This window comes from Microtus oregoni, unplaced genomic scaffold (genome assembly GCF_018167655.1).
Source record: "Microtus oregoni isolate MIOR12 unplaced genomic scaffold, Mior012 000032F_ref0000030, whole genome shotgun sequence".
NCBI classification, from domain to species: domain Eukaryota; kingdom Metazoa; phylum Chordata; class Mammalia; order Rodentia; family Cricetidae; genus Microtus; species Microtus oregoni.
Genome location: NW_024543091.1, coordinates 16,454,573 through 16,482,524, shown reverse-complemented (window position 1 = coordinate 16,482,524; position 27,952 = coordinate 16,454,573). Strand labels below are relative to the sequence as shown.

The 27,952-nt window shown below is 40.5% G+C and overlaps 1 protein-coding gene across 9 annotated transcripts in view; it reads left to right on the top strand.

Annotated features, from left to right (window-relative positions):
• The window catches only part of Sltm (SAFB like transcription modulator), a 46,492-nt gene extending 20,388 nt beyond the window's left edge, over positions 1–26,104 (top strand). For 2 of the 9 annotated variants that reach the window (XM_041679553.1, XM_041679547.1), the window contains 16 exons: positions 5,511–5,538; positions 6,822–7,290; positions 7,934–7,983; positions 10,329–10,447; positions 12,437–12,586; positions 13,136–13,239; positions 13,348–13,511; positions 13,973–14,058; positions 14,552–14,715; positions 17,156–17,336; positions 18,014–18,138; positions 18,984–19,151; positions 19,718–20,035; positions 20,122–20,266; positions 23,802–23,962; positions 25,444–26,104. In XM_041679553.1, coding sequence (XP_041535487.1) covers positions 5,511–5,538; positions 6,822–7,290; positions 7,934–7,983; positions 10,329–10,447; positions 12,437–12,586; positions 13,136–13,239; positions 13,348–13,511; positions 13,973–14,058; positions 14,552–14,715; positions 17,156–17,336; positions 18,014–18,138; positions 18,984–19,151; positions 19,718–20,035; positions 20,122–20,266; positions 23,802–23,962; positions 25,444–25,552 — 2,541 coding nt within the window. In that variant the 3' untranslated portion in view covers positions 25,553–26,104. The remainder of the gene's footprint in view (positions 1–5,510; positions 5,539–6,821; positions 7,291–7,933; positions 7,984–10,328; positions 10,448–12,436; positions 12,587–13,135; positions 13,240–13,347; positions 13,512–13,972; positions 14,059–14,551; positions 14,716–17,155; positions 17,337–18,013; positions 18,139–18,983; positions 19,152–19,717; positions 20,036–20,121; positions 20,267–23,801; positions 23,963–25,443) is intronic. The other 7 variants (XM_041679554.1, XM_041679549.1, XM_041679551.1 and 4 more) reach the window with 5 other exon arrangements.
• Positions 26,105–27,952: the final 1,848 nt, after the last annotated feature.

Here is a 27,952-nt window from a genome sequence, read left to right as displayed (position 1 = left end):
AAATACAAACAAGGATGATGTTTGTGTGAGGGCAGTAACTCCAGTGTCAAGTGTTTAAACCCAGTTCTCAGCTTTTGACTTGAAGTTAAGTCTCTGGATGAACGCTGCTTCCTGTTCTATTCTACTTAATTATAGTACTATGACTTTGAGCAGATTCTCTTAGTCAGTTTGAACATTAAAAATCATGGCTGGGGGTGTAGTTCAGTTGTTAGAGTGCTTGCCTACTATGAACAAAGGGTTGGATTTGACTCCAGCACCATACTTTAAAACAAACTCTTCCTTGCTGGACCGGTGTGGTATTGTATGAACATGTGCAGTTAGTGTCTTTGTGGTGTTGTTTGGCTCATTTGAAGATGTCATTTACTTGGAATTTTCTGAACATTTTTTTCTACAATGTTCTTGTTAGGATTTTAAATCTTAAACGTTTCCTCTTTTCTCAAGAAGCTCTTTGGTGGCTGGGTTTGGTGGTACACAGCTTTAATCCTAGCACTTGGGATTCAGACACAAAAGAATCTCAGTGAGTTGAGACCAGCCTGGTCTAGATAGCAAGTGCCCGATGAGTCAGAGCTACATAGTGAGATCCTATCTCAAAAACCAAAGAGGGACTAGAGAGATGGCCTAATGCTTTAAATGCACTGGTTGCTTTTGCAGAGGACTTGGGTTTGGTTCCCAGCAACCACATGATAGCTCACAACCATCTGAAACTCTAGTTCCAGGGGATCTAGTGTCCTTTTCTGACCTCTGAAGTCACCAGGCACACAGTGCTCTTACATGCATGTAGGCAAAACACTTTTACTATAAAATAGAAATGAATATATCTTCAAAGAGAGCAACGAAAAGAGCCCCTGTAGTGCCCTAAGATTATACCATGTCTGTTCTTTTATCTGTTTACCTATGCATACAACACTTCTCTAATGTGAGGAACTTTCCCTTTTTGGGGTTTGCTTTGGGGGATCTGTGTGCTTCTCAAAGCATCTGTTTTCTTTATAAAATTAATGCTTCTCCAGTCTAGTGCTTACTCACTGTTCATACTTTTACTTCTCCTTGATACATTTTCTATCACATGTAAGTCTACAGATAACGTCTAGATGGATGGCATCACAAAAAAACTGTTTTAATGGTAAAGACCAACTGATTACCTACATCTCATGCTTAAGCTCATCCTTTAAGAAATATGTCTTAAAAATTAATTACACTTATTTGGTGTGTGTGTGTGTACAGATCAGAGGATAAAACTTGTGGGAGTGATTTCTCTCCTTCAACCATGTGAGTCCTCAGGGTCGAACTCAGGTCATTAGGTTTGGCAGCAGGTAACCCTTACCTGCTAAGCCATCTTCGTGACTCATTTATTATTTATTTGTTCATACTACATATTTTCAGTAAGTAACCCCACACTAGTAGGAGTTTTCTAAGCTCTGTTGAACTTAGAAGTCCTTTAGAAAGAATAATACCTTACTGTATATTTATCAGTGACTTTATTTCAGCAGATACTTAGTGCTTATTATGGGCTTAAAATATGTAACATATGCTAGCCCATTACTATTTTCCATATAGCTCAGATTGTTCCTATTTTTAGCTGGGTTAGTTTGTTTTTCCCACACAGGTTAGCTCATTGTCATCTAGATACTGATGCAAGATAATTTTGAAGGCTTGTTCAGACAGGCTGAATATATATCTTTTTATTTACCATAGAGACCCATGTATATCACAGACTAACCTAAAGGATGGCAGTAGAATGTGGCTCACTGAAAGTGTGCGTGAGGCTTGATTTGACTTTTTGCTGTCCCTAGGCTATGTGAAAAGAGAGGAGCTTGGTGTTGAGTAGGGTTATAGGCTCCACTACATGATAACTACTTGAGCACCTGCTTTCTAGAAAATAGAATTCATTTCCACTCATGAAATTCTCTTATTTAAGATAATTCCCACAGTAGCTAATTTAAAGACTGCTTTCAGTGAGGAGACTGTTTTCAAACACAGTGCATATTTGTACACAGGTGTTATGGGTATGGACATTTCCATGCTTCTTGATTTGTCTATTATAAGGAGTTTGAAACACATGTAGACTATTCGAATGAGTGTGCACTTCCACATGTGGTCACTCACTGTCAACTCTGCTGTCACCAGCATTGTTTCCTAAGAATTAGGTCAGACCCCTCTGTCCTTTGGGCTTTGGAGGATATGTGTCTCCCTGTGTGGAGACACTTGACTTATGAGATCTTCAGTAGACTTGTTGAATTAAGAAAAGCATCTAGGGAGATGGAGAGAAGGCCCAGTGGTAGCCTTGGCTGTTCTGGAAGTCACTCTGTTGGCCTGCCTGGCCTTAAACTGAAGAGATATGCCTGTCTCTGCCTTGCCCCCAGTGCCCAGCCTAATTAGACATCTTTTCCTTCAGTCCGTCATGTTGCATCTTGACTAGAATAGCTTGAAAGTAGTGGTGTTGGTGCTGCAAGTAAATGATTAAGATATCTCATTTTATTACCCTTTCAAGGTAAATTAGTAAACCATACCTGAGCTTGGAAGGAAGAAATTTACTCAAAATTTAAGAATAACTTATTGTCCCCTTGTTGCCACCACCAGTTACTCTACCCAAAGCATTGTTCAAGTGCTACACATTAATTGTGTAATTAAATGCTCAAGAGGTGGTGATTTATTTCTTTAATTTTGAAGTGTATGTGTGTGTACACGTGTACCATAGCACATCTGTGGAGGTGAAAGACAACTTGTGTTAAGTTAGTTCTTTCCTTCTACATGTGTGCCCTACGTATTGAACTCAAGATTGTCAGACTTGGTAGCAAGTGCCTTTACCCACTGAACCATCTTGCCAACCCCATGTGGAAGTTTATTAAATTCTTTGGGAATAGACAGGTAGCTCAGTGGCTAAGAGTACACACCGTCCTTTCAAAGGACCAGAGTTTGGTTCCTGTCATCCATGTTGGGGAGCTCATAACTGCCTATACTCTGCCTATACTGGCTCTGAGGGATCTGATGCCTTCTTCTGGACTTCAAGTATAGATGGAAGTTTCTGTTCTATCCGGTCCCACAGCTGTCAGTCCCAAATAAACACAGAGATTTATATTAATTATAAACTCTTTGGCCTATTGTTCAGGCATATTACTAACTTGCTCTTATAACTTTAATTAACCCATAATTCTTATCTATATTTAGCCACATGGCTTGGTACCTTTTCTCAGTGAGGCATTCTTATCTTGCTTCTTCTGCATCTACCTAGTGACTAACTCTCGATCTTTCTCTTCCCAGAATTCTCCTACTCTGGTTGCCCTTCCCTATACTTATTGCCTGACTACTGGCCAATCAGTGTTTTATTGAACCAATATGAATGACAAATCTTTACAGTGTACAAGAGGATTATCCCCCAGCATCAAGGACAAGGACAACTGTAGTATCCTCCCTCCCTCCCTCCCTCCCTTCCCCCCTTCAAAAAAATTTAAACTTCACAACTGAAAAGAAATCATAGTATGCAATATTGGTACACAGACCAATAGGTTTGATATTGTAGACCGATAGCATTTATGTTGTTGTTGATTTGTATTAACAAGCATGAGGTCCTGAGTTCAGATCCCTAGCGTCTGTGTAAAAGCCTGTTGTGATGCACACCCTAACTCTGGCGAGGTGAGGTAGGGATGACAGGATGAGACAGGAAGATCCTTGGAGCTCTCTGGCCAGCCAATCTAGCTAACTGGGTTCTAGCTCTGGGTTCATTGAGAGACCCTATCTCATTAAGAAACAAACAAGTTGGAGGACTGTAGAGGACAGACACTTGTCATTGACCTGGCTGCTATGTGCATGTGTACCAACACATAGACACAATGTTATGGTTGTTATCCGTGGTAAAAAGTTCATTTTGACTTGAATTGAAAGTTTTGTATGAAATCTTCTTTCACTGCTAGACAGGAGGAGTTGGTTGGGTCCTTCCTGGACCTGCAACATCAAAATCACCTGGAAACATGTTAAGTGGCGCACATCCTTCAGCCCTGTTTCAGACCTGCAGAATCAGAAGCTGTGGGACTGGTGCCGGCAGCCTGATTGGCAAGCGCTTCCAGGCTTCTGTTGTACACTGGTGTTTGAGAAGCAGTACTTTAAGGCTTTGCTAGTGGGAAATTTCCCAGCTTCCCAGCTTATTCATCTGTATCTGCACAGCGTGTCTTTTAAGAGTTGTGTGACCGCCAGGTGGTGGCGGTGCACGCCTTTAATCTCAGCACTTGGGAGGCAGAGGCAGGGGGATCTCTGTGAGTTCGAGGCCAGCCTGGTCTACAAGAGCTAGTTCCAGGACAGGCTCCAAAGCTACAGAGAAACCTTGTCTTGAAAAACCAAAGAAAAAAAGTTTGTGACCAAGATGTTCATGGAAACATCTTTTGAGACTCTCTCACTTTTCTGTGGCTTATGTTGGGAGAGTTTATATTGGAACAACTACCTCAGTAATCTTTGCAGTGTTTTCTTAATAACGAAAGATTTTTTTTTCCTGACTGCAGGCAGTAATGTAGTAACTGCCAAACACCCTGCCCTTTCAATAAGTTATTTTTCCTTAAAAAGAGAAAAATTCCTCCTCCAAGAAAAACATTATTTTATTGAAATCTTTCTGTTTTGAAGTTACCACATAGTTAATTTTGGGAAATATCAAATATTTTATTAAATAATGTCTTTTAAGTGGTTATGCTTTTTTTTATTTTGGATCTTTTTTTTATTTTAAAGATTTATTTATTAATCATGTATACAGCATCTGCCTGCATGTATCCCTGCAGGCCAGTAGAGGGCACCAGATCTCATTATAGATGGTTGTGAGCCATCATGTGGTTGCTGGGAATTGAACTCAGGACCTCTGGAAGAACAGTTAGTGCTCTTAGTTTCTGAGCCATATCTCAGCCCCGGTTATGTTCTTTGCTTTGATTGCCTGTAGCACAAATCCCATTTTTAAATTGGCCATTTGCTATGTATTTGTGATGACTTTGAGCTCATTTAACAGATATTTTTAAAGAAAGTAATTTGGAATTGACTCCTGATAGTCATCCCCTTCCAGTGTTGAAGTATGGAGAAAGGGAAGCAGGGTTTTGTTTGTTTTCTTTATTTATCATGCATTCAATCCATTGCAGATCTTAAATCATGTGGGTCATGGCATTCTCATTTCCCTCCCCCACTTAATATAAAAAAGATTTCTTAAAAAAGTGTGAACTGAGTGACATAAAATAATTATGTCAGTCTCTTTATTACAGCTCTGTGGTTCAAGTAAGGTTTGGATTATATTAACTAGTTTTGTTTAATGAAATGATAACCCTTAATGAGCTATTTGCCTCTTATTTTGTAGAATTGTATAGCAGAGGGTGCTCTGTAGTTTTAAGTGGGTCTGAGTTCTGATTGGAATATATTTGCGTGTGATGTGTATCTCTAATCAATATTTTTAAATTACCCACCAGTTTAATTTGACTGATTTTGTGATTATTAAAATGTAGTTCTCCATGAGTTTATTTTACATTTGATTATTCTTTGACTTTCAGGATGGTGAGGAAGAAGAAAATGAGAAAGGTATGTTTGATGCTAAGTAGAGCTTCAAATTTATAGACATTTAGAAAAACAAAGTATATGAAAATAAACATTATTTGAAATCTTATTTTAAAATAGTTTATTTTTAAATTATCAATTTAGTGAATTAAATTAGCCTCTTAATTTTTCAATTGGTTTTTATTTTCTTTTGAACACAAGATATGTTCTGACTTAATGGTACATATCAGTTACTGTAGTGAATGATACCATTTTTTCACTGTAGATTGTTTTATTTTAAAAATAACTTTTAGCATACGGTAAGTAGATATCTGTCTTTAGGACTGACACTGCAGTAACTCATACGTGCTTATTGGAGTCTAGTTTATGACTCAATGAATTCTACACCAGTCCTAAGAATGGTGAATGACCAGGAAACTGGCTTTGTTTGCTTCTTTAGAGCAACTTTCATGTGATTTTCTGACATGTGTAGTGGCTTGGGAGAACTATCTTATCCAATGCAATCACAGGGACAACAGTAGCAATACATGTGCTCACTATGAGGTTGAGTTCTCGAACAGAAGTCACATTATCCTACTTGGACTAGACAGGACATGGAGCAGGCTCCTCAGTGAGGCAGAATAAAAAGCCCAGAAGCAATGATGAAATAAAGCAACTGACTGAAAAATCTCACATACCTGAGGCCTTTCACTCTGTGGGAATGCAAGATACCTATGCAAACAATCATTGTAGACCCCCTGGACAGGACGCGGATAGCAAGCAGCCACTCTCCTAGATGACATGGAGGAGCATCTTCGGAGTCTTCCATAGCAGTTTTACATTCGATTCTGGACTACCCAGGGATTGAAGAGTGAAAAAGATGGGGCTTGGAGATACTCTGAAGACCAATGTCCTCAGACTGTGACCTTCCAAGAAGTCACCAAGGAACTCCCAAGGTGACAAGGATTAAATTCCAAGATGAGCCGAACATTGAATAACAAACCTGCACATCTGCCATTCTACCATGGAGGAAAACAATTCCAATACCATTAACTTATAAGCAGAAATGAAGAACCTCATCTTGAGAATGGATCCATCTTCTCACTGTTGTTGTTTTGATGTTTGTATGTAGAGATCATTTTTTCCCCTGAAGAATAGTGATCTTAGGTAAAGGATTGTGTATGTTAGTTAATCCCTTGTGTTCCCCCTAACCCTCCCATCAGTGCTAATGACTGGCTTTATATTTTCTAGGTCCTATTCTAGCTTATGAATGTGAAATTGTTTAAACTTCTTGTTTTGCCATATTTATTCCTGTTAAATCCTCTTAGATATAGCAGGTTCTGGTGATGGCACACAAGAAGTATCTAAACCTCTTCCTTCAGAAGGGAGCCTAGCTGAGGCTGATCACACAGCTCATGAAGAGATGGAAGCTAATGCGACTGGGAAAGAAGCTGAGGATGACAACATCTCGGTCACAATCCAGGCTGAAGATGCCATCACTCTGGATTTTGATGGTGATGACCTCCTAGAAACAGGTAAAAATGTGAAAATTACAGATTCTGAAGCAAGTAAGCCAAAAGATGGGCAGGACGCCATTGCACAGAGTCCGGAGAAGGAAACCAAGGATTATGAGATGAATCCGAACCATAAAGATGGTAAGAAGGAAGACTCCGTGAAGGGTGATCCTGTCGAGAAGGAAGCCAGAGAAAGTTCTAAGAAAGCAGAATCTGGAGACAAAGAAAAGGATACTTTGAAGAAAGGGCCCTCGTCTACAGGGGCCTCTGGTCAAGCAAAGAGGTTTGTTTTTCTATGTCAGTTCTTTACGATACTGAAATTCCAGCATTCAATAAGATCACGCTACATTAAGGGGGTGGCTTCAAGACCATGTACAATAATTAGTGTCTTATGATCCTGCCTAGAATATTTTTGACCGTCATAAGTTACTTAAAAACATTCAAGATCTTCATGATATGCAGTGTGTCCTACTGAGTGCATTGTCGAATTTTCAGCATATATTTGTTTTTTTATTTTTTTATTTTTTGGTTATTTTTATGTTTTTTGGTTTTTGTTTTTTTTTTGTTTTTTTTTTTTCAAATTGACAATTTTTGTGTTTCATTTTTTAAAACCCTTGTGATGGTGGTTAATGAGCAACTATCAGTTCTAAGAACACAAAATGAAGTCAAGTCCCAGTCCTGAAATCTGGAGAAGATGGCCATATATCCACTGAATAGAATTGTCAGAAAATCTAGATCTTCAGGCATCTTGGGCAAAATCAGTGCAAGAATCCTAAGGGAGCCATTTGTTCAAGTAGCCTATTATAGGCCTTTGGAGTTATTCATGTGTATGAGTAGAACCCGTGTTCGCAATGCTGTCAATATCAAGCTGTTCGGTTTTGTTTTGTTTTTTGTTTTCAATTTTCTCTGGTGATTTGCCTCTTTAGCTCTTCAAAGGAATCTAAAGACAGCAAGACATCATCTAAAGATGACAAAGGTAACATTTTTTCTATTTATTTCATGGTAACATCACACACTTCCCAACAAAAGTGTTAATTGTCTGTGCTTCCTTCGACATTTAGTCTTCTGAACTTTGTTGATAAGATAGAAGTTTTGATAAGGTTTAACTGGTGGCATTAAAGAATTACAGTAAACCCTGACATTAAAACTCTGTCCTTGAGTTACTTTGTAAACTCATATGAGCATGAGAGACTGGAGTGGTTTTAGTTGCAGTGAGTTTGAAATGTCAGACATGACCACGTCCATTTCCCTGTTCTGTCTGGGAAGAAACTTGTATCATAAATATATTTGTGGAATCTACTATTTAGAAGAAAGACAATCTAACATTTGGTAGTACTTCATTCTTTAAATTAGTATATACTTACGTTAACACAGCAAGTATATAGTAGTATTTAATTGTTTCAGAGTTCATTTCCTAATTTGACTTATTTTGTGTTGATGGTTGTCTTTATGTAGGGAAATAATTTTATATTCAATTGCTGTAAGATCTGAGGAACAATTTAAATTTTTTCATTGTATATTTATTTCATAATTGTACATTGTTGTATGTTACATAAGAATTTTTATGCAAGTGTATGTTGTTCCTTGAGCATATCTCCCCATGCTCCCCTAGGGGGCTTATTATTATTTCTTGTCATTCAGAGCTAGCTGGTTATCTTGTGCCCATGAGCAATATGGCTTCAACTTGTACTTCTGCTATGATGGCTTGAGGAGCATTTGTTTTCTCAGAAAGCAATGTAAAGGAACATGCTCTGCTCTTGTGTACTGCCAAATCCTCAGATCTTCCTGGGTATCATAAGGATTTCATGCATTGTTATGCGTTTGGTTTGGTTTGGTTTTTTGAGATGGGGTTTCTTTGTGTAACAACCTGGCTATTTTGGAACTTGCTTTGTAGACCAGGCTGGCCTCGAATTCAGAGGTTGCCAGCCTCTGCTTCCCAAGTGCAGGGAGTTAAGGTCTGCACCACCACCACCTGGCATATTGCTTTGGTTTGTCTTATATTGGTGTGTTTCATAGTTGGACGTAATGATTGACTTGATTCAGTAACTGTAATGGTAATACTCCTGACCTCTATAGTTTGGGTTAATGGATAAGAAAAGGTTTATCCTTTAAATTGAGAAATTCAGTCATTTTGATTAAGTGGTACTTTCTTTCCTGTTATTTAAAGCTTTTTCCTATAATTACATATTGCTAGTGATGTGTAGCTACACAAATTTCTAAGTTGTATGTCATACAGTAAAACATTTTGATGACTGCCCTCAAGAATAGGAAAAGCATTAACTGAGTCATTTGTATTGATTCTCCCTAAAAGCCTTCACTGCACAGCTTTTCAGAGGTTGGCGTTTATCTCATGTGACTTTAAAGCAATTCTGAAATGTTTACTTTTTCTGTTTCTTGTATATGTGCATAGCATCTTAGAAAGTTTTTTTGCATCATAACCCTAAAGGAAGAAAACACTGTGGATACTAACTAGCTTTGTGCTTCATATGCTTGTGTGTGTGAAGGCATATCTGTATGGAGGCCATTCAGAAATAAGCTATGATAATTTCCTTAATTCAAGTTATTTTAAGGTATCTAATCTTCTAATGATTGTTTTAGAAGATTGTTTCTGATTTAGGTCTTAAGTTATCCAACTACATATAATTCCCATTTTCTTCTAACCTTTCTTTAGAAGAAAATGAAGGTGCCTGTGTGTAGCGATGCACGCCTTAATCCCAACATTTGGGAGGCAGAGGCAGGCACATTTCTGAATTCGAGGTCAGTCTGGTCTACATATTGACTTTCAGGTCAGCCAGAACTACACAGAAAAAACCTATCTCAAAAAAAAAAAAAAAAAACAGAAACCCTGTCTCGAAAAACCAAAAAAAAAAAAAAAAAAAAAAAAAAAGAAAATGAGAGTGAATTATTAGAATGTTTGTTCCCAACTCTGGATCACCCTGTTTTCATTCCCACTTCTCAGACCTTTCAGGGTCCATGGCAGATATCCAACACTGGAGCAGTCTGCTTGTTGCCACAGGCCTGCTTCTAGACACCCCAGTTCATTATAATGGTGTGAGGACAGGTGGTTAGCATTTGCTGGAAAATGTCCACGATTTAGTGGCATTTTTACTTGTTTAGAACTCATGTAACAGGGACTGTATGAACATTCAGATTTCTTCTTTCACTGCTCTGATTGATTTTTATAATGGTAAGCTTCTAAGATTTTAGATATTGTGGTGTTAGGCTATCAAAATTTAAATGAGAAAGGATTTTATAATGGAAGCCTATGAGCCTTGTAAGTCACTGCAAGCACTTAAGCTTCTGGTGTTAAATCCATCCTAGGGAGCACGGGCAGTACTGGAGGTAGCAGTGGAAGCTCAACCAAGAATATCTGGGTCAGTGGATTGTCTTCTAATACCAAAGCTGCTGATTTGAAGAACCTCTTTGGCAAATATGGAAAGGTACATTCTTTTTACCTTTTATTTTTTTAGTATTCAAAATAATTATGTAGATATATGTTACACTTTTTAAGTTTTTAGATTTACTTATATTTACTTTATTATTTATTTACTTACAAATTTAGATTTATTTCACGTGTATGAGTGTTTTGCTTTCAATGTGTCTGTGCACCAGGTGTGTGCCTGATTCCTCTGGAGATCAGAAGAGGTCTATGAAACTGGACTTGAGAAAGTTGTGAGCTGCTATGTGGATGCTATGAATCGAACTTGGGTCCTCTGTGAGAACAACAAGTGCTCCCAAAAGCTGAGCCATCTCTCTAGATCTATAGTCTATATTTTTGTATCCCTGAGCCTTGGATTATAACTTGAGTTCCAAGTCTATACTCATTTGCACCAAGAACTGTATTTTATTTATCATGATGCAAAGGATCTAGAAGATACTGAGACTGTTTGGTCATTCTGAAAATAGAAGTAGCTGGAATTAGGTAGTAAAGTATGTGAACTGCAGAGGAAACATATCCTGTTGTGGAGGGTCTTAGCCATGAACTAGAGAAATGTAAAACTTGCTGTGCTTTATTGCTGATCATGGGACCACTATTCTCAGTGTTTCTGACACCTGCAAGAACCTGCTTTGCCTAAACGACTTTGTATTTGAAGAAGTAAAAGCTTCTAAAGTCATTAAAACGGGTTTTTTGTTATATTAATGGTGTACGTGTGTGTATGTGTGCGCTCACACGCGTGTGTGAAAACAGTGAAATAAAAAGTCTCTTAAGTGCTGTGAAGATGAAGATATGTGAGTTGATTCATTAGAAGGGTTTGTGCCGTGACTGGGCTCCCTCACGGCAGAGAGCAGTCACAGAACACTCAGTCAACAGCTAGTGCTGTGCTTCGTCCTACTTGGAAAGTGACTTCTTACACTTTCATCCTCCAAATATACATCCTGCTTTTTTTTAACTTGCTCTGCTGTTAGCTCTTTGAGGGTAGAGTTCTTACCCTACTTTGTGTATACATGGTAGGTTTTAAATGTTCGTTAAATTAGTAACCAGTATTGGTTATCAGAGTGATAGTCCTGTAATCAACTGTAGCATATATTATGTGCTTTTAGAGACGCAAAACAGTACTTCAGTGTTGGCATGAGAATACCATATACATGATGACAAGAATGGGGCTCAAGTTTCTGTAGGACAAAGCAGCTTTTCTTAAAGCTTCCAACAACCCCAACAAAATACTGGCCAGGTTCCCTTTCTGCCTCCTGCTGTTATTAGCTAATCCTGGATTAGCTCTGCTTTTCCTCTCATTCTTCCACCATTCTCTAGTATTGAAATTGTCAGTTAGCTACTGATTACCTTACAGGTTTTGTGGCCTAGTCTTAAGCTATATTTTGCCTGCCTTCCCTCCCCACTCCTCTTTCTCTCAATGGGGTTTCTCTGTATACCCCTAGCTTTCCTGGAACTTGCTTTGTAGACTAGGCTGGCTTCCAGTTTACAGAGATCCACCTGCCTCTGGGATTAAAGGCATTTTAATCCTGGCTTTTTCTTTTCTCTTTGCTTGATTTTGAAACTTAAGTCACTCAAAGGAAAGATTTAAGACTTCTGTAAACTGTCTTCAGACATGTCCATAATTTTCTCTTAAGAGATTCAGGGTATATCCATGGTGAGAAAACTGGTTCAAATCCAATTTCTTTTTGTTTGTAATTTTGCACTATTTATTTTATGAATGAAGCTTGTTTGTGCTATATATTTGGGTAGAGAATTAGATAAATAATTCCCTTGAATATTTGAAGTACACATTATCAAAGTAGGTGCTGGTCATAGAAATGAGAGGACAGGATTCCTCCAGTGCATCTTCACTGTAGGTGCTGGTCATAGAAATGAGAGGACAGGATTCCTCCAGTGCATCTTCACTGCCTTTCATGTGCGTGGTCTCAGTGCCGATCTGATTGCTTTAGGGGTGTACAGCTATGAAATTCTGAAGTCTAATCTAATTTTACAGGTTTTAAGTGCAAAGGTAGTTACAAATGCTCGAAGTCCTGGGGCAAAATGCTATGGCATTGTAACTATGTCCTCAAGCACAGAAGTGTCCAGATGCATTGCACATCTCCATCGTACAGAGCTACACGGACAACTGATTTCTGTGGAGAAAGTAAGTGTGACCACCTGTTTATAAAAAGGGAGATTAAGAAGAGGACTGATCTAAAAAAATCCCAAATCTAAAACTTTTTGAGTGTCATTAGTGGTCAAAAATTTTGAATTTCATTCTTTTGAAAGTTTTCAGTTAAAATGCTCAGCAAGGAAAGTAGGTATGGTACTTGTAAATCCAAATCAATAGGGAAAGTAGATGCAGATATCTGAAACCTAAAATATGAAACAGTCTTGGTCCAGGTATTTCAGAGAAGAAGAATCAACCTGTAGTCTCAGGCTAAAAATGTCTCTGTCATGAATGGTGATGCATGGCTGTAATTCCAGAACTTGGGAGGCAGAGGCAGAAAAATCAAGACTGTTATGGGCTGTGTAGTGAGTTCTAAACCTGCCAAGACCATCCCCAAACTTACAGTCACCCTGTACCTGCCTCACAAATGCTAGAATTACAGGCATGTGTGGCTGTGCCCAGCTCAGCACCATTTAGATAATGTAACTTTAAGAAAAAGCTTATGAATTATGAACTTTAAAAACATTTGTTTAAACTTTTCAGGTGAAAGGTGATCCTTCTAAGAAAGAAATGAAGAAAGAAAATGATGAAAAGAGTAGTTCAAGAAGTACTGGCGATAAAAAGAATACCAGTGATAGGAGTGCCAAGTAAGGGTGATTGACAGCTGCTAGACTAAGACTGCTTTCTGACAAGCAGACTTCTTATACCACAACAAAGTAGTTATTCTGTTTTCTTGTCTTGGATGATATGGTCAGGACACAAGCATCTATCAAAAAAGAAGAGAAACGGGCGTCTGAGAAATCGGAAAAAAAAGAAAACAAAGACACTAAGAAAATAGAGAAAGATGAGAAGAATGACAATAGTTCAAGTGGCCAGGCTTCAGAATCTATGAAAAAGAGTGAGGAAAAGAAACGGATAAGTACGTCACATTCTCTCGGTCCACTGTGTCCACTGCTTGTTTTGTATTTTAGAAGGGACTATTTTTCAAATGTTGATAGAGCCTATAGTAGAAAAGGGGGTTTTATAGACCAGCTGTCTTCTTCCCTACTACAAGGTATTATTATTCTAAGCAAGTTCCCTGTCTGAATCCTTAAGTCCAAACTGATATGGGTTTGGAATGGAGCAAAACAGAACAAAAGAGCGAAAATGTGAGCAGTGGACACTTGATGTTCAGTATTTTACTGAATTAGGATCTTTTGGTGTCCTTTGAAAGTATTTGTTTTTTTTTTTTTTTTGAAAGTATTTGTTAACGGATTAAATAATTTGATTTCTTTGCATTTAAGTAGAATAAGTTTTTTTATTCTAGAAGTTGAAAATTAAAATTTATTTATGCTCCTTTTCAATGATATTTTGTTTGTTTAAAGTATTTCTCTTTTTTAGGTTCAAAGAGTCCAGGACATATGGTGATAGTAAACCAAACTAAGGGAGATCATAGTAGGCCATCAAGACGGAGCCGATATGAAAAAGTAAGTCTGCTTCCAAAAGATAAAGCTGTTATCTCCGAACCACTTTGAAAGACATAGTTCAAGTTAAGTTTTTTAAAAGGAAATATTACTAGCTGTTTGAACTTTAGGAAGTGTTTTATTGATTTATTTTTTTATGTGTGTGTATAAGTTTGCATGAACTTTTGTGTACCTCACAGATGCAGAACGCCACTCCCCTAACACACACACACACACACACACACACAGAGAGAGAGAGAGAGAGAGAGAGAGAGAGAAAGAATAGAAGAAGGTGTTACATCCCCTGGAACTAGAGTTCCAGCAGCTGTGAGCTGCTTTATGGCACCAGGAACCAAACCTGGGCCCTCTGCAAGCGCAGTGAGCATCTCTAACCACGGAACCTCTGAGCTACCTCTCAGGTCCCCTCATCTGAACTTTTTAAATGACCAGTGAAAACCAAAATACATGACCTCAGATTATTTTAACTTCATGTTCTCCTACGGTTTTTCTTTTGTAGGCTCATGGAAGAAGCAAAGAAAAGGAGAGGACTAGCCTAGATAAAAAAAGAGACAAAGACTACAGAAGGAAAGAGATCTTGCCTTTTGAAAAGATGAAGGAACAAAGATTGAGAGAACATTTAGTTCGTTTTGAAAGACTGAGGCGAGCTGTGGAACTCAGAAGGTAGGAGGAGCATTTTTGACTGCTGTCTGTAATGTGCGCCTTTAGCTATAGTCCAGCCTACTAGAGGTTGTGTCCCCCAGACGACTGTCATTCTCAGGAAGTAAAGGTATGACCTAATGATTTCTTAAGTTTGCTTAACATTTTATAGCTTATAAAATTATTTTAATCTGTTATCTCCAACTCAAATCTGTACAGTTACTTAAGCCCGCTATCTAATACTAAAATACAGAGGCCTGGAGAGGCTACATGACTCTTCCAATGCCATGTGGCAGAGTCGGGACTCAGATCCAAGTCTGACTCCAAGTCTAGTGCTCTTTCCTCTATTCCAAAGATGCTGCCATAAAAATCATGTCTTAAAGCAGAAGATAATTCCAGATAGTATCAGAGTAAGCTACAGTGTTAACTGCTATCACAGGGTGGAAACCTGCAGGTACCCAAGTTAGTACCCTACCCAAGTGAAGGCTGAGTTGCTCTGTGAGCTTTAATGCAGTCCCTACTCCTCATTAAAGTTGATCAGAAACCAAAAGAAAACTGCTTCCATTTTTAGTGTCAGTGTCAGTAAACCAGCATGAGTTCATATCTACGTACCCATTTTTGGGTGCCACGTGAAAGATCTCCTAGTGTGTTTTTAATCTATTAGACCTATCCAGCACAGGGATCACTTGTGGAACTTCAGCTACTCAGTCTCAGATGTTAGGAACTTTAAAAGCTGTAGCTTAGGAATACAACCTTTGCCTGTGTGTGGCTAAAGGAAATGATTCTTGCAAAACTCACCTAACTCTAGCTTTTAGGTCTGGGAAAAAATGAAGTGGGGAGCTATTAGGGCAGTGGCTCTCAGACCTGTCAAACCCATGCCTATTGGGTTTTTAAAGTCTCCCTTGTTGCTCAGACTTACCATCTACTCCTGAGCTCAAGGGATCCTTGTGCTTCAGTCTCCTGCTGACCTATAACAGACTTGCACCACTGCACCCAGCCCAGTGACCCTTTAAAATAATCTGTTGAGGTGTGCCTTCTTCAACTCCTGGGGAGAAAGAAAGTTGTCTGCCTGTAATTAAAAAAAGAAAAAGGTGATGATTTAGCAGTGAAATAAAAGTGATTTGTAACAAATACATATATTCCAAATATAAATATTTAGATGTGTAGAAGATACATTGAACTCGACAGATGTTTGTATCCTATTAGACTCACTGAGTATGAAAGTTGCAGATGCAGACCAATTCTGTGTGTCGTATTGGTGAGTCATGTAACAGGAGAAGTATAGGCATTTTGATGTGATTTCTGAAATGGTAATGACTCTTGGTAAAGCCCTCAACAAAATTCAATTCCCCCCTTTAAAAAAAAGATAAATTTTGAGTTGTGTTATTGAAAAATTTAATATATACATCTGTGCTAAAGCAAATAAGCCTGGCATTTATGAAAACAGTTAAATTAGGCTATCTTTTTCTCAAGGGCATGGCTGTCCTCTGTGACATAGGAAAGGGTTCAAAAGCGTTAGATATTCTTGGCTCTGTGGAGCACATTCTTCAGTCTGTAAAACTGTTGACAGTTCATGCATCATCAAGTGTTGTAGAATTCTTGGTCTTCACCCACTGTATGATAGTAACAGCCCATTGACTGCTGTGTTCATTTAAAATGCCACATCAGTTTTTATGGGAATAGTACTGACCCATTAAGAATGCTGAATTGCTACAGGCAAATACGAAAGTGGGCAAAAATGTAAAAGTGGATTACCTGAGTGTCAGGAAATGAAGAAGCACTGTGCAAGGTCTAGTATATATTTGTACTGAATTGTCTCTGGCTCAAAAGTATGTTCCCTGGAACTGTGTATTAGAAGCCAGTGTACAGCCATAGTGACCCCTAAGGGTACCATTCTATTATATAACATTTGCTATAATTGTGTTTGTGATTATAATTCCAAGCCATCAGAATGAAGTATATACATTATTTAAGGAGATAAGGATATGTGGTAGATAGTAGAAAATTGTACCTATAATCTCAGTACTTGGATGCAGAGACAAGAGGTTTACTATAAATTCAAGGCCAGCCGGGTCTACGTACTGAGTTTGAGGCCAGCCAGGATTACATAGTGACACCCTATCACAAAAAAGCCAAAAAAAAAATTGTAGTTTTATACATTTATATACATTTTTAAAATGCTAATTATTGGGTTTTTACTATGGTGGAATTTTTATTTAGCAAAATCATCTAAAAGGCAAATAGTGTGTAAAATTTAGCTGCTTAGTTGACACTTATAAATAAGTGATAAGACTGGAATATGTTTAAAGTTTTATTTTGCGTTCTTTCCAATTACATTAAAATTACTAAGATTAATGTGAAATTTAAAATTGCCAATCACAAGGAAAGTGATTCAAATCAAAGCTCTTATTTTTCACACAGTGCTAGCATAATTTAAGTATTTCTAAATACTGATTTTTGTTAGACGAAGAGAGATTGCAGAAAGAGAGCGTCGAGAGCGTGAACGCATTAGAATAATTCGTGAACGGGAAGAACGGGAACGCTTACAGAGAGAGAGAGAGCGCCTAGAAATTGAAAGGCAAAAACTAGAGAGAGAGAGAATGGAACGCGAACGCTTGGAAAGGGAACGCATTCGTATTGAACAGGTGCAGTCAGAACATCTTTTCATCTTGAACAACTCACCTTTGCAAACCCTGTGATTTTTGCCCTCCAGTTTGCTTTACTTGCTGTAAAGCTCCTCTAGATGAGAATGAGCACTGAAGTGTCCCTGACGGGTAATGAATTAGGCACTCGTAAAAGTACACTCAAGAGTGACTTTGTTATTGACTGCGAGTAACCTGTAGCTCTGCAGTGTAATGGCAGCCTATAGTATGAGCATAGGACTGAGTCTAGAGTAGTTATAATCCAGGCTCTATCACCACCCCAGACTTAGAAAATGACGAGTACTTCCTTACTTATGGGAATCATTCCCAGGGCTGGAAGGAAATAATGCCTCTCTGCATAGTTGCCACTCAGGGCTTATGACACTTACTTCTTTCCATATGTATCAAGAACCCAATTCTCTCATTCCTGCTAGATGCTTTTGTTTAAGTCAATTTATTAAACTAAATCTGACCTCCCCCCAAATGCTCACCAGTTTCTACCACTCAACCCCTGCTATTTTAATGTCACCCAACAGTAGCTTTAGTCTAGGTGATTAAAATCTAATGTATTTGTCCCAGTTGTGTGCTCTGCCTGGTGCTTCTCTAGGTTGGTGCTTCTCTAGATGCACACTTACCTTATGTCTTTACTTTGTATTTGGTTCGTTCCTGTATATCTGAAGGAACGGCGTAAGGAAGCTGAACGGATTGCTCGCGAGAGAGAAGAACTCAGAAGGCAACAGCAGCAGCTCCGTTATGAACAAGAAAAAAGGAATTCTTTGAAACGCCCACGTGATGTAGATCATAGGTAGTACTTCCTTTCTTTCTTAGTGATCTCGCTTGCTATTTTGTTCTTAATGAGCTAGGGTTAGAGAATTAGAACACACTTGCTCTAGAATCAAAGGTCCTGGCTAACATAGAAGGGAAAGGATTGCAGTACTGTTAGGACCCAGTATAATGCTCAGGTCTTACCTCTGCAGTCTTTATGAGGTTCACGGTAGCTGAGGGCTGAAGATAGCTCAGTGATGGAGGGCCTACTTCCCTTACATGCGCCAGGCTCTGGGCCATCCCCAGCACTTTAAGGGGGAAAGAACGTAACTGAAGACGCTGATGAGAATCCCTTATGATGTCAGGTGTTATCTTTTCTATTGGGAGATGTGAGAACAGGTAGTTTAGGCTTGAGAGATAGTAGACGGGACGAGCGATTGCTGAGCAAGCATGATGTCTGAGTTTATATATCCGGCACCTATGCAGTCCTAGCCCTGACGAGGCAGGGACAGGCAGATCGCTGAGCTCTCTGGCCAAATAATTGAAAAATTAGTTCAGTTAGTGAGCTTCAGGTTCAGTGAGAGATTCTGTCTCCAAAAGTAAGGTGGCGAGTGACTGAGGAAGACACCCACATTGAACTCTTTCCTCCCAGACAGCGTTTACATGTGCACACACAAAATTCAGGCACACTCTTCTCAACTGTTTTTCTCCTCTCATATTTGTGACAACAGAATCAAACAGTCCTGTCCTAGTTCCTCACTATTCTGTCTTGAGTTCAGGAGCCTTTTATGTCCATAGTTCCAATATGGTATCTATGATTCCAAGTGGATGCTGTTTGATTATTACACAATAATTTGTATAAATGAGCAAACATTTCTCTTTAAGGCGAGATGATCCTTACTGGAGCGAGAATAAAAAGCTGTCTCTAGATACAGATGCACGATTTGGCCATGGATCTGACTATCGTCAGCAGAACAGGTTCCTTGACTTCAGTCACCGAGAGCGGAGCAGGTTTCCTGAAACTGCATCTGTGCAGTCCTCGTCCTTTGAAAGGTAAATGGACACACTGAAATGCTCACATTTGAGACCGGAGCCTTGCTAGTCAGAACTTTGATTCTCTATAATGTAATACTAATAATAGAAGTGCTGAGTCAAAATTGAGGGTGCAGAACCAATTGTATGTTTAGTTTGGTTTTCACTGGTGGGGAAGAGGTATCCTATTAACTGCAATTGTATGGGGTCCTTGGGAGGTATAGGCTGAAGAGTTGAGACCAGCCAAGGCTACACAGCAGTTTGAGATTCTGCTTTATAAAAACCAATTAAAAAGTTAAGTAAAAACAAGTGTGAGTAGAGAATGCTAATTTTGGATGTATTGTGACTGTCAGGAACAGTGAAACATTCAGGCTGGTAGTAACTTGATTGATACCATTTTTTCCTGGAAAAGAAACCTTTGTGCTAGACATAGCTCTGTCTAAAAGAAAACTATTGGAGTTAGTAATGAAGCTTTTTTGATGGCCTTGTCGTAACTTCTCCTAAGTTTCATGATTGTAAGTCATGCAGATGAAGTTGAGAATAGAGTAAGTAAATGCTTCTGAGGATCTGCATTTGTTTCTCATTAGTAGACGAGAACGGTTTGTTGGTCAAAGTGAAGGGAAAAAACCAAGACCAGCAGCCCGAAGAGAAGAGCCAAGCTTTGAAAGGTACCCCAAAAACTTTGGTGATTCCAGAAGAAACGAGCCTCCACCACCAAGAAATGAACTTAGAGAAGCAGACAGAAGAGAGGTACGAGGGGAGAGAGACGAAAGAAGAACAGTAATCCTTCATGACAGAGCTGAGGTTGCTCACCCTAGACATCCTCGAGAAGCTGGGCCCAATCCTTCTAGACCAACCTCCTGGAAAAGCGAAGGGAGCATGTCCACTGACAAACGGGAGTCCAGGTAGTCATGTGCTGCTGCTGCTTCATGGCGAATTGTGTACTGTGTTCTTAGATGAGGGTTTGACCATTCCTGTGCTGTGTTAACAGAGTTGAAAGGCCAGAGCGATCTGGGAGAGAAGTCTCGGGACACAGTGTGAGGGGAGCACCCCCTGGGAATCGCAGTAGTGCCTCAGGCTATGGAAGCCGAGAGGGAGACAGAGGAGTCATCTCTGACCGAGGAAGCGGAGCACAGGTAAAAGTGGCTGGGCGCTTCCTATTGAATCTTTTGTTTTGTTTTGTTTTTGTTTTTCGAGACAGGGTTTCTCTGTAGCTTTGGAGCCTGTCCTGGAACTAGCTCTTGTAGACGAGGCTGGCCTCGAACTCCCAGAGATCCGCCTGCCTCTGCCTCCCGAGTGCTGGGATTAAAGGCATGCGCACTACCGCCCGGCCTATTGAATCTTTTGAAGACACTGAAGCACTGGAGAAAAATGCTCACTCTTTCTATTGTTTAATTTATGTTTATCATTATTATGTGTTTGGGTGTTTTGCCAGCCTCTGTATGGATCTGTATACCATTCTTATGTCTGGTGCTTGTGGAGTTTAGAAGAGGGCTTCAGATCCCATGAGACTTGAGTTACAGTTATGAGCCATCATGTTGCTGCTGGGAATTGAACTGGGTCCTTTAGAAGAGCAGCTGGTGCCTTAACCTCTGAGCCGTCTCTCCAGCCTATAGGAGATGCTCTTGACAGGTGTCCATAGGAGAACCATTCTGTTGTGGCTAAGATTGGGTAATTGGAATGACTGAGAGACCAAATTGCTCAACAGATGTTTCTCAGGTTCGTGCTTTATAAATAAATATCAGTTGTCCGAAGAAGAAATACTAGCCTTAAAAACTTTTTGTTTTTCAAGACAGGATTTCTCTGTGTAGCCCTGGAACTCAATTGTAGACCAGGCTGGCCTTGAACTCACAGAGATCCAACTGCCTCAGCCTCCCAAGTGCTGGAATTAAAGGCATGTGCCACCATGCTTACCTGATAAAATATTTTATATCTGTATATGGGAGAGAGGGATCTTCTATGTGCCATGGTACATATAGAAGTCAGAGAACTACATTTTGGGAATTAATTCTTTCCTCCCACCCTGTTGAGGCAGAATCTGTTTCAAACTGGCTGGCCTATAAGCTTGCAGGCGATTCTCCTGTCTCTGCTTCCCATCCTAGGAGTACTGGGATTAGAGATGTGGACTCCCGCATCTGGCTTTTTACATGGGGTCCAGAGGCCAGCTCAGGCCAGGCTTTGCATGGCAAGTTCTTTTACCTGCTGAGCCATCTTACTGGCCCCCAAACTTTGTTTTTATTGCAATTCTTGTTCTACTTTGACAGTAGTTATAGTTGTTAAATGAGCCTTCCAAATGATAATTTGGCTTTTTTAAACACAGAACACATCATAACTTGATCTGTGTCTGTGAGCAGGGAGCTTGCTAATCTCTGCTGTTCCAATTTTAGTGTATGTACTGCTGACGCTAGCATATTAAGTATAGAGTTAAAGTCGCTTCTGCTCTGTTTTAAAAAAGTAGACAAGTAGAATCATTTGAAATTGCTTTCTATTTAATATTTATGTAAGCAGGCCGGGCGGTGGTGGCGCACGCCTTTAATCCCAGCACTCGGGAGGCAGAGGCAGGCGGATCTCTGTGAGTTCGAGGCCAGCCTGGTCTACAAGAGCTAGTTCCAGGACAGGCTCCAAAACCACAGAGAAACCCTGTCTCGAAAAACCAAAAAAAAAAAAAAAAATATTTATGTAAGCCAAGTATGGTAGTGCACCCCCCCAATCTCAGCACTCCTGAGGCAGAGGCAGGCAGATCTCTGATTTTGAAGTCAGCCCAGCTTGAACAAAACAAGGTTCAGGACAGCCAGGGCTACATAGGGAAACCCTGTCTGGAAAAAAAAATGATAATAAATTAATTAAAAGATAAAATGTATTGTATGTGAATGCTTTGTCTACATGTATTCTGTACATGCAGTATTCACAGAGGCCAAAAGAGGGCATCATATCCACTGGGACTGGAGTTACAGGCAGTTGTGAGCCACCATGTGGGTGCTGGGAATTGATCCTTGGTCCCCTGGAAGAGCAGCTAGTGCTTTTAACCACGGAATCATCTCTTGAATCCCAATTTTTATTCTTTTGATATTTTGTTGACTTGAATATTCTTTTAAGTTGCTGAGCTTAGTAGAGGAAAATTATAAATGATACAAATATGTAAAAATTGCACTCAGCTTAACGCATTCTCTTAATTGATAAAATACTGTCGTGCCAGTGAGGTTATTGCAGCATGAGTAGAAAGGATGTGCTTTTTTCCTTGTAAAGACGCATTCCAGGTTGGCTTCTTAACATGCTGTGTAGCTGAGGATGAAGCCAAGAATGGCCTTGGGTTCCTGCCCCTTCTGCCTCTACCTTTTGGAGTGCTAGGATTATAGGCACATACTGGGGTTTCTCTGGCATTTGGACTCCAGTCCAAGGTTTCGTGCATGCTAGCAAGCAGTCTACCAACTGACCTGCATCTCTAGTCTGACGGAGTACACTCTTTAAAGTTCTATGCCAGATGGAATTTGGAGCTGTGTTTGTGTTATACCCTTGAATACAGACCAGGTCTCATCGCATCTTTTGGCACAGGTGTTGGCATGAGTCTGCAAGCGTCGCTGGTGTCCCCCATTGGTTTGCACTTTATTTATTGAGTCGGGGTCTCTTCCTGAACTTGGAGCTCACCAATTCTGCCTAGTCATGGCAGCTAGCCTGCTCTAGGGACCTTGTGCTTCTGCCTCTCCTGGTGGCAGCTGCCGCTCTTACCTAGTCTTTCTTTTTCTTCCCAAACTCAAGAGATCCACCTACCTCTGTTTCCCAAGTGTGGTGATTATGGGTGTGTGCCAACATTCCCAGCTTCTTACCCAGCTTTTATGTCGGCTCTGCGGATCTGAACTTCAGCCCTCAATGATAGCATTTTTGTTTTAGACAGAAAATGTCTTACTGTCTTGGCATGTAGAGTGTCACTGCAAATCATTTCACCCAGCGTATTTATGAAGTAGGTTTGCAGCTCAGTGATTCTGAAGTATTAATAAGGAGAAATGTTTGTACAAGTCCATTAAGCTGGTTACCCTGAACAAACTTAAAACTAAGCATGATGCAGATACTCTATTTAGGGTAGAATTTAAGAAATTATTCTAGACCAGCACCCTTCATTCAGAATCCCTTTAAAAAAAAAGTCTTCTCCTGTCAGAAGTTTTCAATGTTAATCTGTTAGTTCTTTGACCAGTATTGTCTCTAAGCCTTTGTGGATGCCGACAGCTTTGCCTAAGTGAGGTGTCAGCAGGCCTTGACTCCTCCTCTCGTCTTTAGTTCTAAATATAGCCATAATGGGGCATCCTGGCCAAGTCACAGCACTAAGCAGGGTTGTCTACAATTGGGTGACTTTTGCTGTATACTCTTTGCAAGTTGGTTTGATGTGTTGATTATATAGCCGACTTAACTGCCCTTTAACTTTTGACCCCTTGTGTAAATTGAGAGCTCTTTAGATCTATCCAAACATTTGAAATTCCTGTGCCCAAATAGTGCTGGAGTAGTAGTGGGTGTGGACATAGAAATGAAGGTCCAGAGGAGCTCCTGCCAGAGTACATGTGTGGTCACTCCTTCCATCTGTTATATTCTACTCGTTTGCTCTGCCATTAAAGCACAGCAGTATGAGCTAGTGCATGGGACAAAGGGACCCGGACTCACTTTTTTATGGGCTTTTCTCAGCACTACCCTGAAGAACGACATGTAGTGGAACGTCATGGACGGGACACAAGTGGACCAAGGAAAGAATGGCATGGCCCACCCTCTCAGGGGCCTGGCTACCATGACACAAGGCGAATGGGTGATGGCCGGTCAGGAGCAGGCATGATAACCCAGCATTCAAGGTGAGACCTGTTAAGACCTTTTCTGCTGTTCCATAGCCGAGTAGTTGTTAGAGAGCGCTGGAGTGTGAGGTGACATTGCTGTTGGTGAAGCCCACTGTTGTGGCCTCACCTGCTTCTCTGTCCTCTCCCTCACACCCTTGTTTGGAGGAGCTGCTGCTTTGCACTTCTGCTGGTGACTCCTGTGTCACATCCTCATAGCAATGCCATTTGCTTTTGTGCTGCTGAGAGAGGGCCAGTGACTTGTTGTTCCATGTAAGCTCTGGGCTCCTCACCGGATGCTGCTTTTCACCCTGTTGCTTTCCTGATTTTGGGGCAGTATTTTGGTTGCTTGGTTTGTGATGAGTCTTAGAATGTGTAGGCTGGACTGTCTTCAGACTCAGCCTTCCAGGTGGTGTGTTTGTGGGCATGCCCTACCATACCAGCTCAGCCCTCTTTTTCTTTGTTTTTTAAGATAGTATTTTTCTGTGTAACAGCTCTGGCTGTCCTGGAACTCACCCTGTAGACAAGGCTGGCTTTGAACTCACAGAGATCCGCCTGCCTCTGCCTCCCAAGTACTGGGATTAATGGTGTGTGCCACCACCGCCCGGCTTTTGGTCCTTTGTTTTCTTCCTTTCTTGATCCTCCTTTCTGGCTCCCCAAGCAGAGCTTCAGAAGGTACTCTCCACTGTCTTTTCCATGTAATTTTTTGTTTGTTTGCTTTGTTTTTTTGCCTCAAGCTTTTACCTCTCAATGCTGCCGTCCTCAAAACCTTGACTGGGGAAACATGCCCCAGCCTTGTCTTTGTTGGAGTCAACTTTTACCTCTCCATTGTGATAGAGTTTTAGTTTTAGAGTATCTTTTTCCTGACATTTATTGGCATCTATAATACTGCTCTATACATAAAGAAACTAGAAATAATATTGAGTGACTTCCTGGTAGTCAATTTTTGAAACTCTAGTGTGTACCATCATCTCCTTAACTGCTGATTAAAACAGACTGTAGAGCCTGGAGTAGTGAGTGGGGTTAGAGTGGTATATGTCATAGGACTAGCAGTGGAGGCTAAAGGAAGGATCTTGAGTTTGAGGTTTTCCTCATCTCCAGAATTACATTCTGTTTAAAAAGTGAGGGAGAAGCAGCGGGAGACCTGAAGAGGCTGTGTGTGCCCTTTGCACAAGCCGCCGCTGCTGCGGCTGAGGTCCAGCCTTGCTGGGGTCCTGTCATATGCACTACATCCTGCTTCTGAAGAAGCCGGCATTGAAATAAGAGTGCCAAGGTCACACACTTGCTGCCCACCACGTATTAGCTCTGTGTCTTGGACAAGATTACTTTCAGGTCTCAGTTTCTTCCTTGGTGAAGAGGGGTTAGTAATGGTATCCACCTTACAGGATTAGAGTCTAGATGTAGATCAGGAAAGCAGAGAAGCCTTTGGGAGTGCTAAGTGCTGGGAGGGTATTTCTTGTGATTGTTTGTTCTGACCCTTTCCCTTTTAAACTCCCTTTCAGCACCGCATCCCCAGTTAATAGGATTGTACAGATGAGTGGCAATTCCATGCCAAGAGGAAGCAGCTCCGGGTTTAAGCCGTTTAAGAGTGGACCTCCACGGCGGTTTTGAACACAGACTTCCTGCCGAGGCTTCCAGATAATTTATTGAGATCTCCTGTAAACTTTACTTGACTACTTACGAGGAGGACCTCTGACTGCTTGAAAGCTCTATCTGACTGTTGTTTTTCTTTTTTTAAAAAAATTTAACATGATTGCTTTTCTCAATTTTAGAGAAGATGTTTAAATAGTTCTGTTGAAACTTTTCACAGTTTTGTGTATCATTCAACTTTTTTCTTGCAGCACTGAGACCCATTTTAAAGGATTGGCACCAAGGCTGTTTTGTTTGGCTCTGTGTGAACGAGAGTGGATTGCAGCTGAGTGGTAGTGGTTTCATTTGCAGCATTAGCTCTGTGGTGTCACCAGTGTTTGCTGCCTCCATTTTGAAGGCTATTTGAGCTTCAGACGCCTGCTGTCTAATTTCTAGAGAATATGATTGTTCCTTGCGTTTCGGAGTATTATGTAACCTATTTTTGCAGAAGGTACTGTTACATTAAGTGCATCTGTGTATCCTGGTTAAAAAAAAATGTAATCTTTTTTGAAATAAACCTTCATATTCTGTATAGTTGCTAAAGTGTTGAACCTAACCTTTTTAACTGTAAACTGAAGGTAGATTTTATATAGGGAGCAGTACACTTGTCCAAGTTTGTGTGGTATAGGCTCCATAGATGAAGGAAACTTTGTCCATGTGCCTTGTATCACAAGGGTTTCGTACTGAGTTGAGCAGGTAAGCTGCACTTGTTGAGGGTCCTCACGGTTTGATGGATAAATCCCATGTCTCAGAATTGTGTGATAACATTTCCGTCTCCCCAAATAATGCTGAGAAGTGGAAGAATCTCAGATTCTAGACAGGGTGACTCAGTCAGGTTTTATAAATGCTACTGTGGAGCAATAATCTCTCTGTGAGAATAAAAGCCCACACTTAGAACTGTGTTCATCTTTGTTCCAGCCTCAGGGTTTAGTCCTCCAGCCTTCCTGCTAGTGAGTCCCAAGTCTTGGTAAGAACTGAAATGGCAACATTTGCTCTCTGTTCTTAGGACATGCGGCAAGCCTTGCTCTGGTCAAGAGTTGCTAGCACACTGTGGATGTGTTAGAAATACTCTAATCCTGCCAGGTGGTGGTGGCGCATGCCTTTAATCCCAGCACTGGGGAGGCAGAGGCAGAGGCAGGAGGATCTCTGTGAGTGCAAGGCCATCCTGGACTACAAGAGCTAGTTCCAGGACAGGCTCCTAAGCAACAGAGAAACCCTGTCTTGAAAAACCAAAAAAGAAAGAAAGAAAACAAAAAAAGAAATTCTCTAATCCTTTATTAAGCATCTTTGGTAGGAAAGCTCTGGACAGAAGATGACTTATTTCACAGTAGCTTCCTCTTCATAGAGACTAGCCACTAGCCACCATAACTGAGACCATTTAGGATCTTGGTCACAGCAATGATCTCTTCATGCCTAGTGAAGGATGGGACAGTGGTACTCTGTTGTGGAGTCTTTGGAAAAGTTCTTGTCAGTGTCTGACCCTAGATGTAGGGACATGAGATGTCTCAGACTCTTGAGTGACTACAGGCAGCCAGAAGACTCTAGTCTTGTTCTTTGGGGAACCACCACCACCTACTTTTTTTGTTTGTTTGTTTGTTTTGTTTTGTTTTGTTTTTGTTTTTTTGAGACACGGTTTCTCTGTGTAGACCTGGCTGTCCTGAAACTCACTCTGAGATCTGCCCAACTCTGCCCCCTGAGTGCTAGTGAAAGGTGTAGGCCATCAAGCCTGGCTCAAGGGGAGCTCACTTTTAAATACACCTGGTTCTCACAATCTGTCCCTTCCTGCCCTACAACTGTGTGTGTCCATGTCTAGCCCTTCAGCTGTGGGGTGTGGGTGTATGTACATCTGTGTCAAACCCTACAGATGTGGTGGGGAGAGTGTGTGTGTGTCCATCTCCATCTGACGTCCTGCTTCCTGACACTTAAGAGTGGCATAACAGAGCCTTCAGTGTTCGCTGACTACTATTGTAGACTGGGCCATGCTCCTATTGGTAGCTGTGATCTGTGACACTGTTAAGCCTCACTGCTAAGCAGGGACCCTTGCAAATGCTTGGCTTAACTGCTTTGGTGCTCATAAGCAGCCAAGGGCACAGTTCGTGTCCTGCACGGTCCTTCCTTGGACATCTTAGAAGCAGTTGACTTGTTAATGTTTCTTTGATTAGTTTTTTGTTGGTTTTTCACTGGTCTCCGCTGTGTTAGTCATGGAGTTACATTCTCAACCTACTGAAGTGCCATTTAAAAATGAGTTTTTGAAGAACTGAGGTGATTTCGTGGGTAAGAGTGGTTGTTCTACAAGCACAAGAACTTAAGTTCAAATTCCCAGCACCCACATAAAAAAATAGGCCATGATCACATGTGCCTCTGATCCCAGTGTTGGGGGAT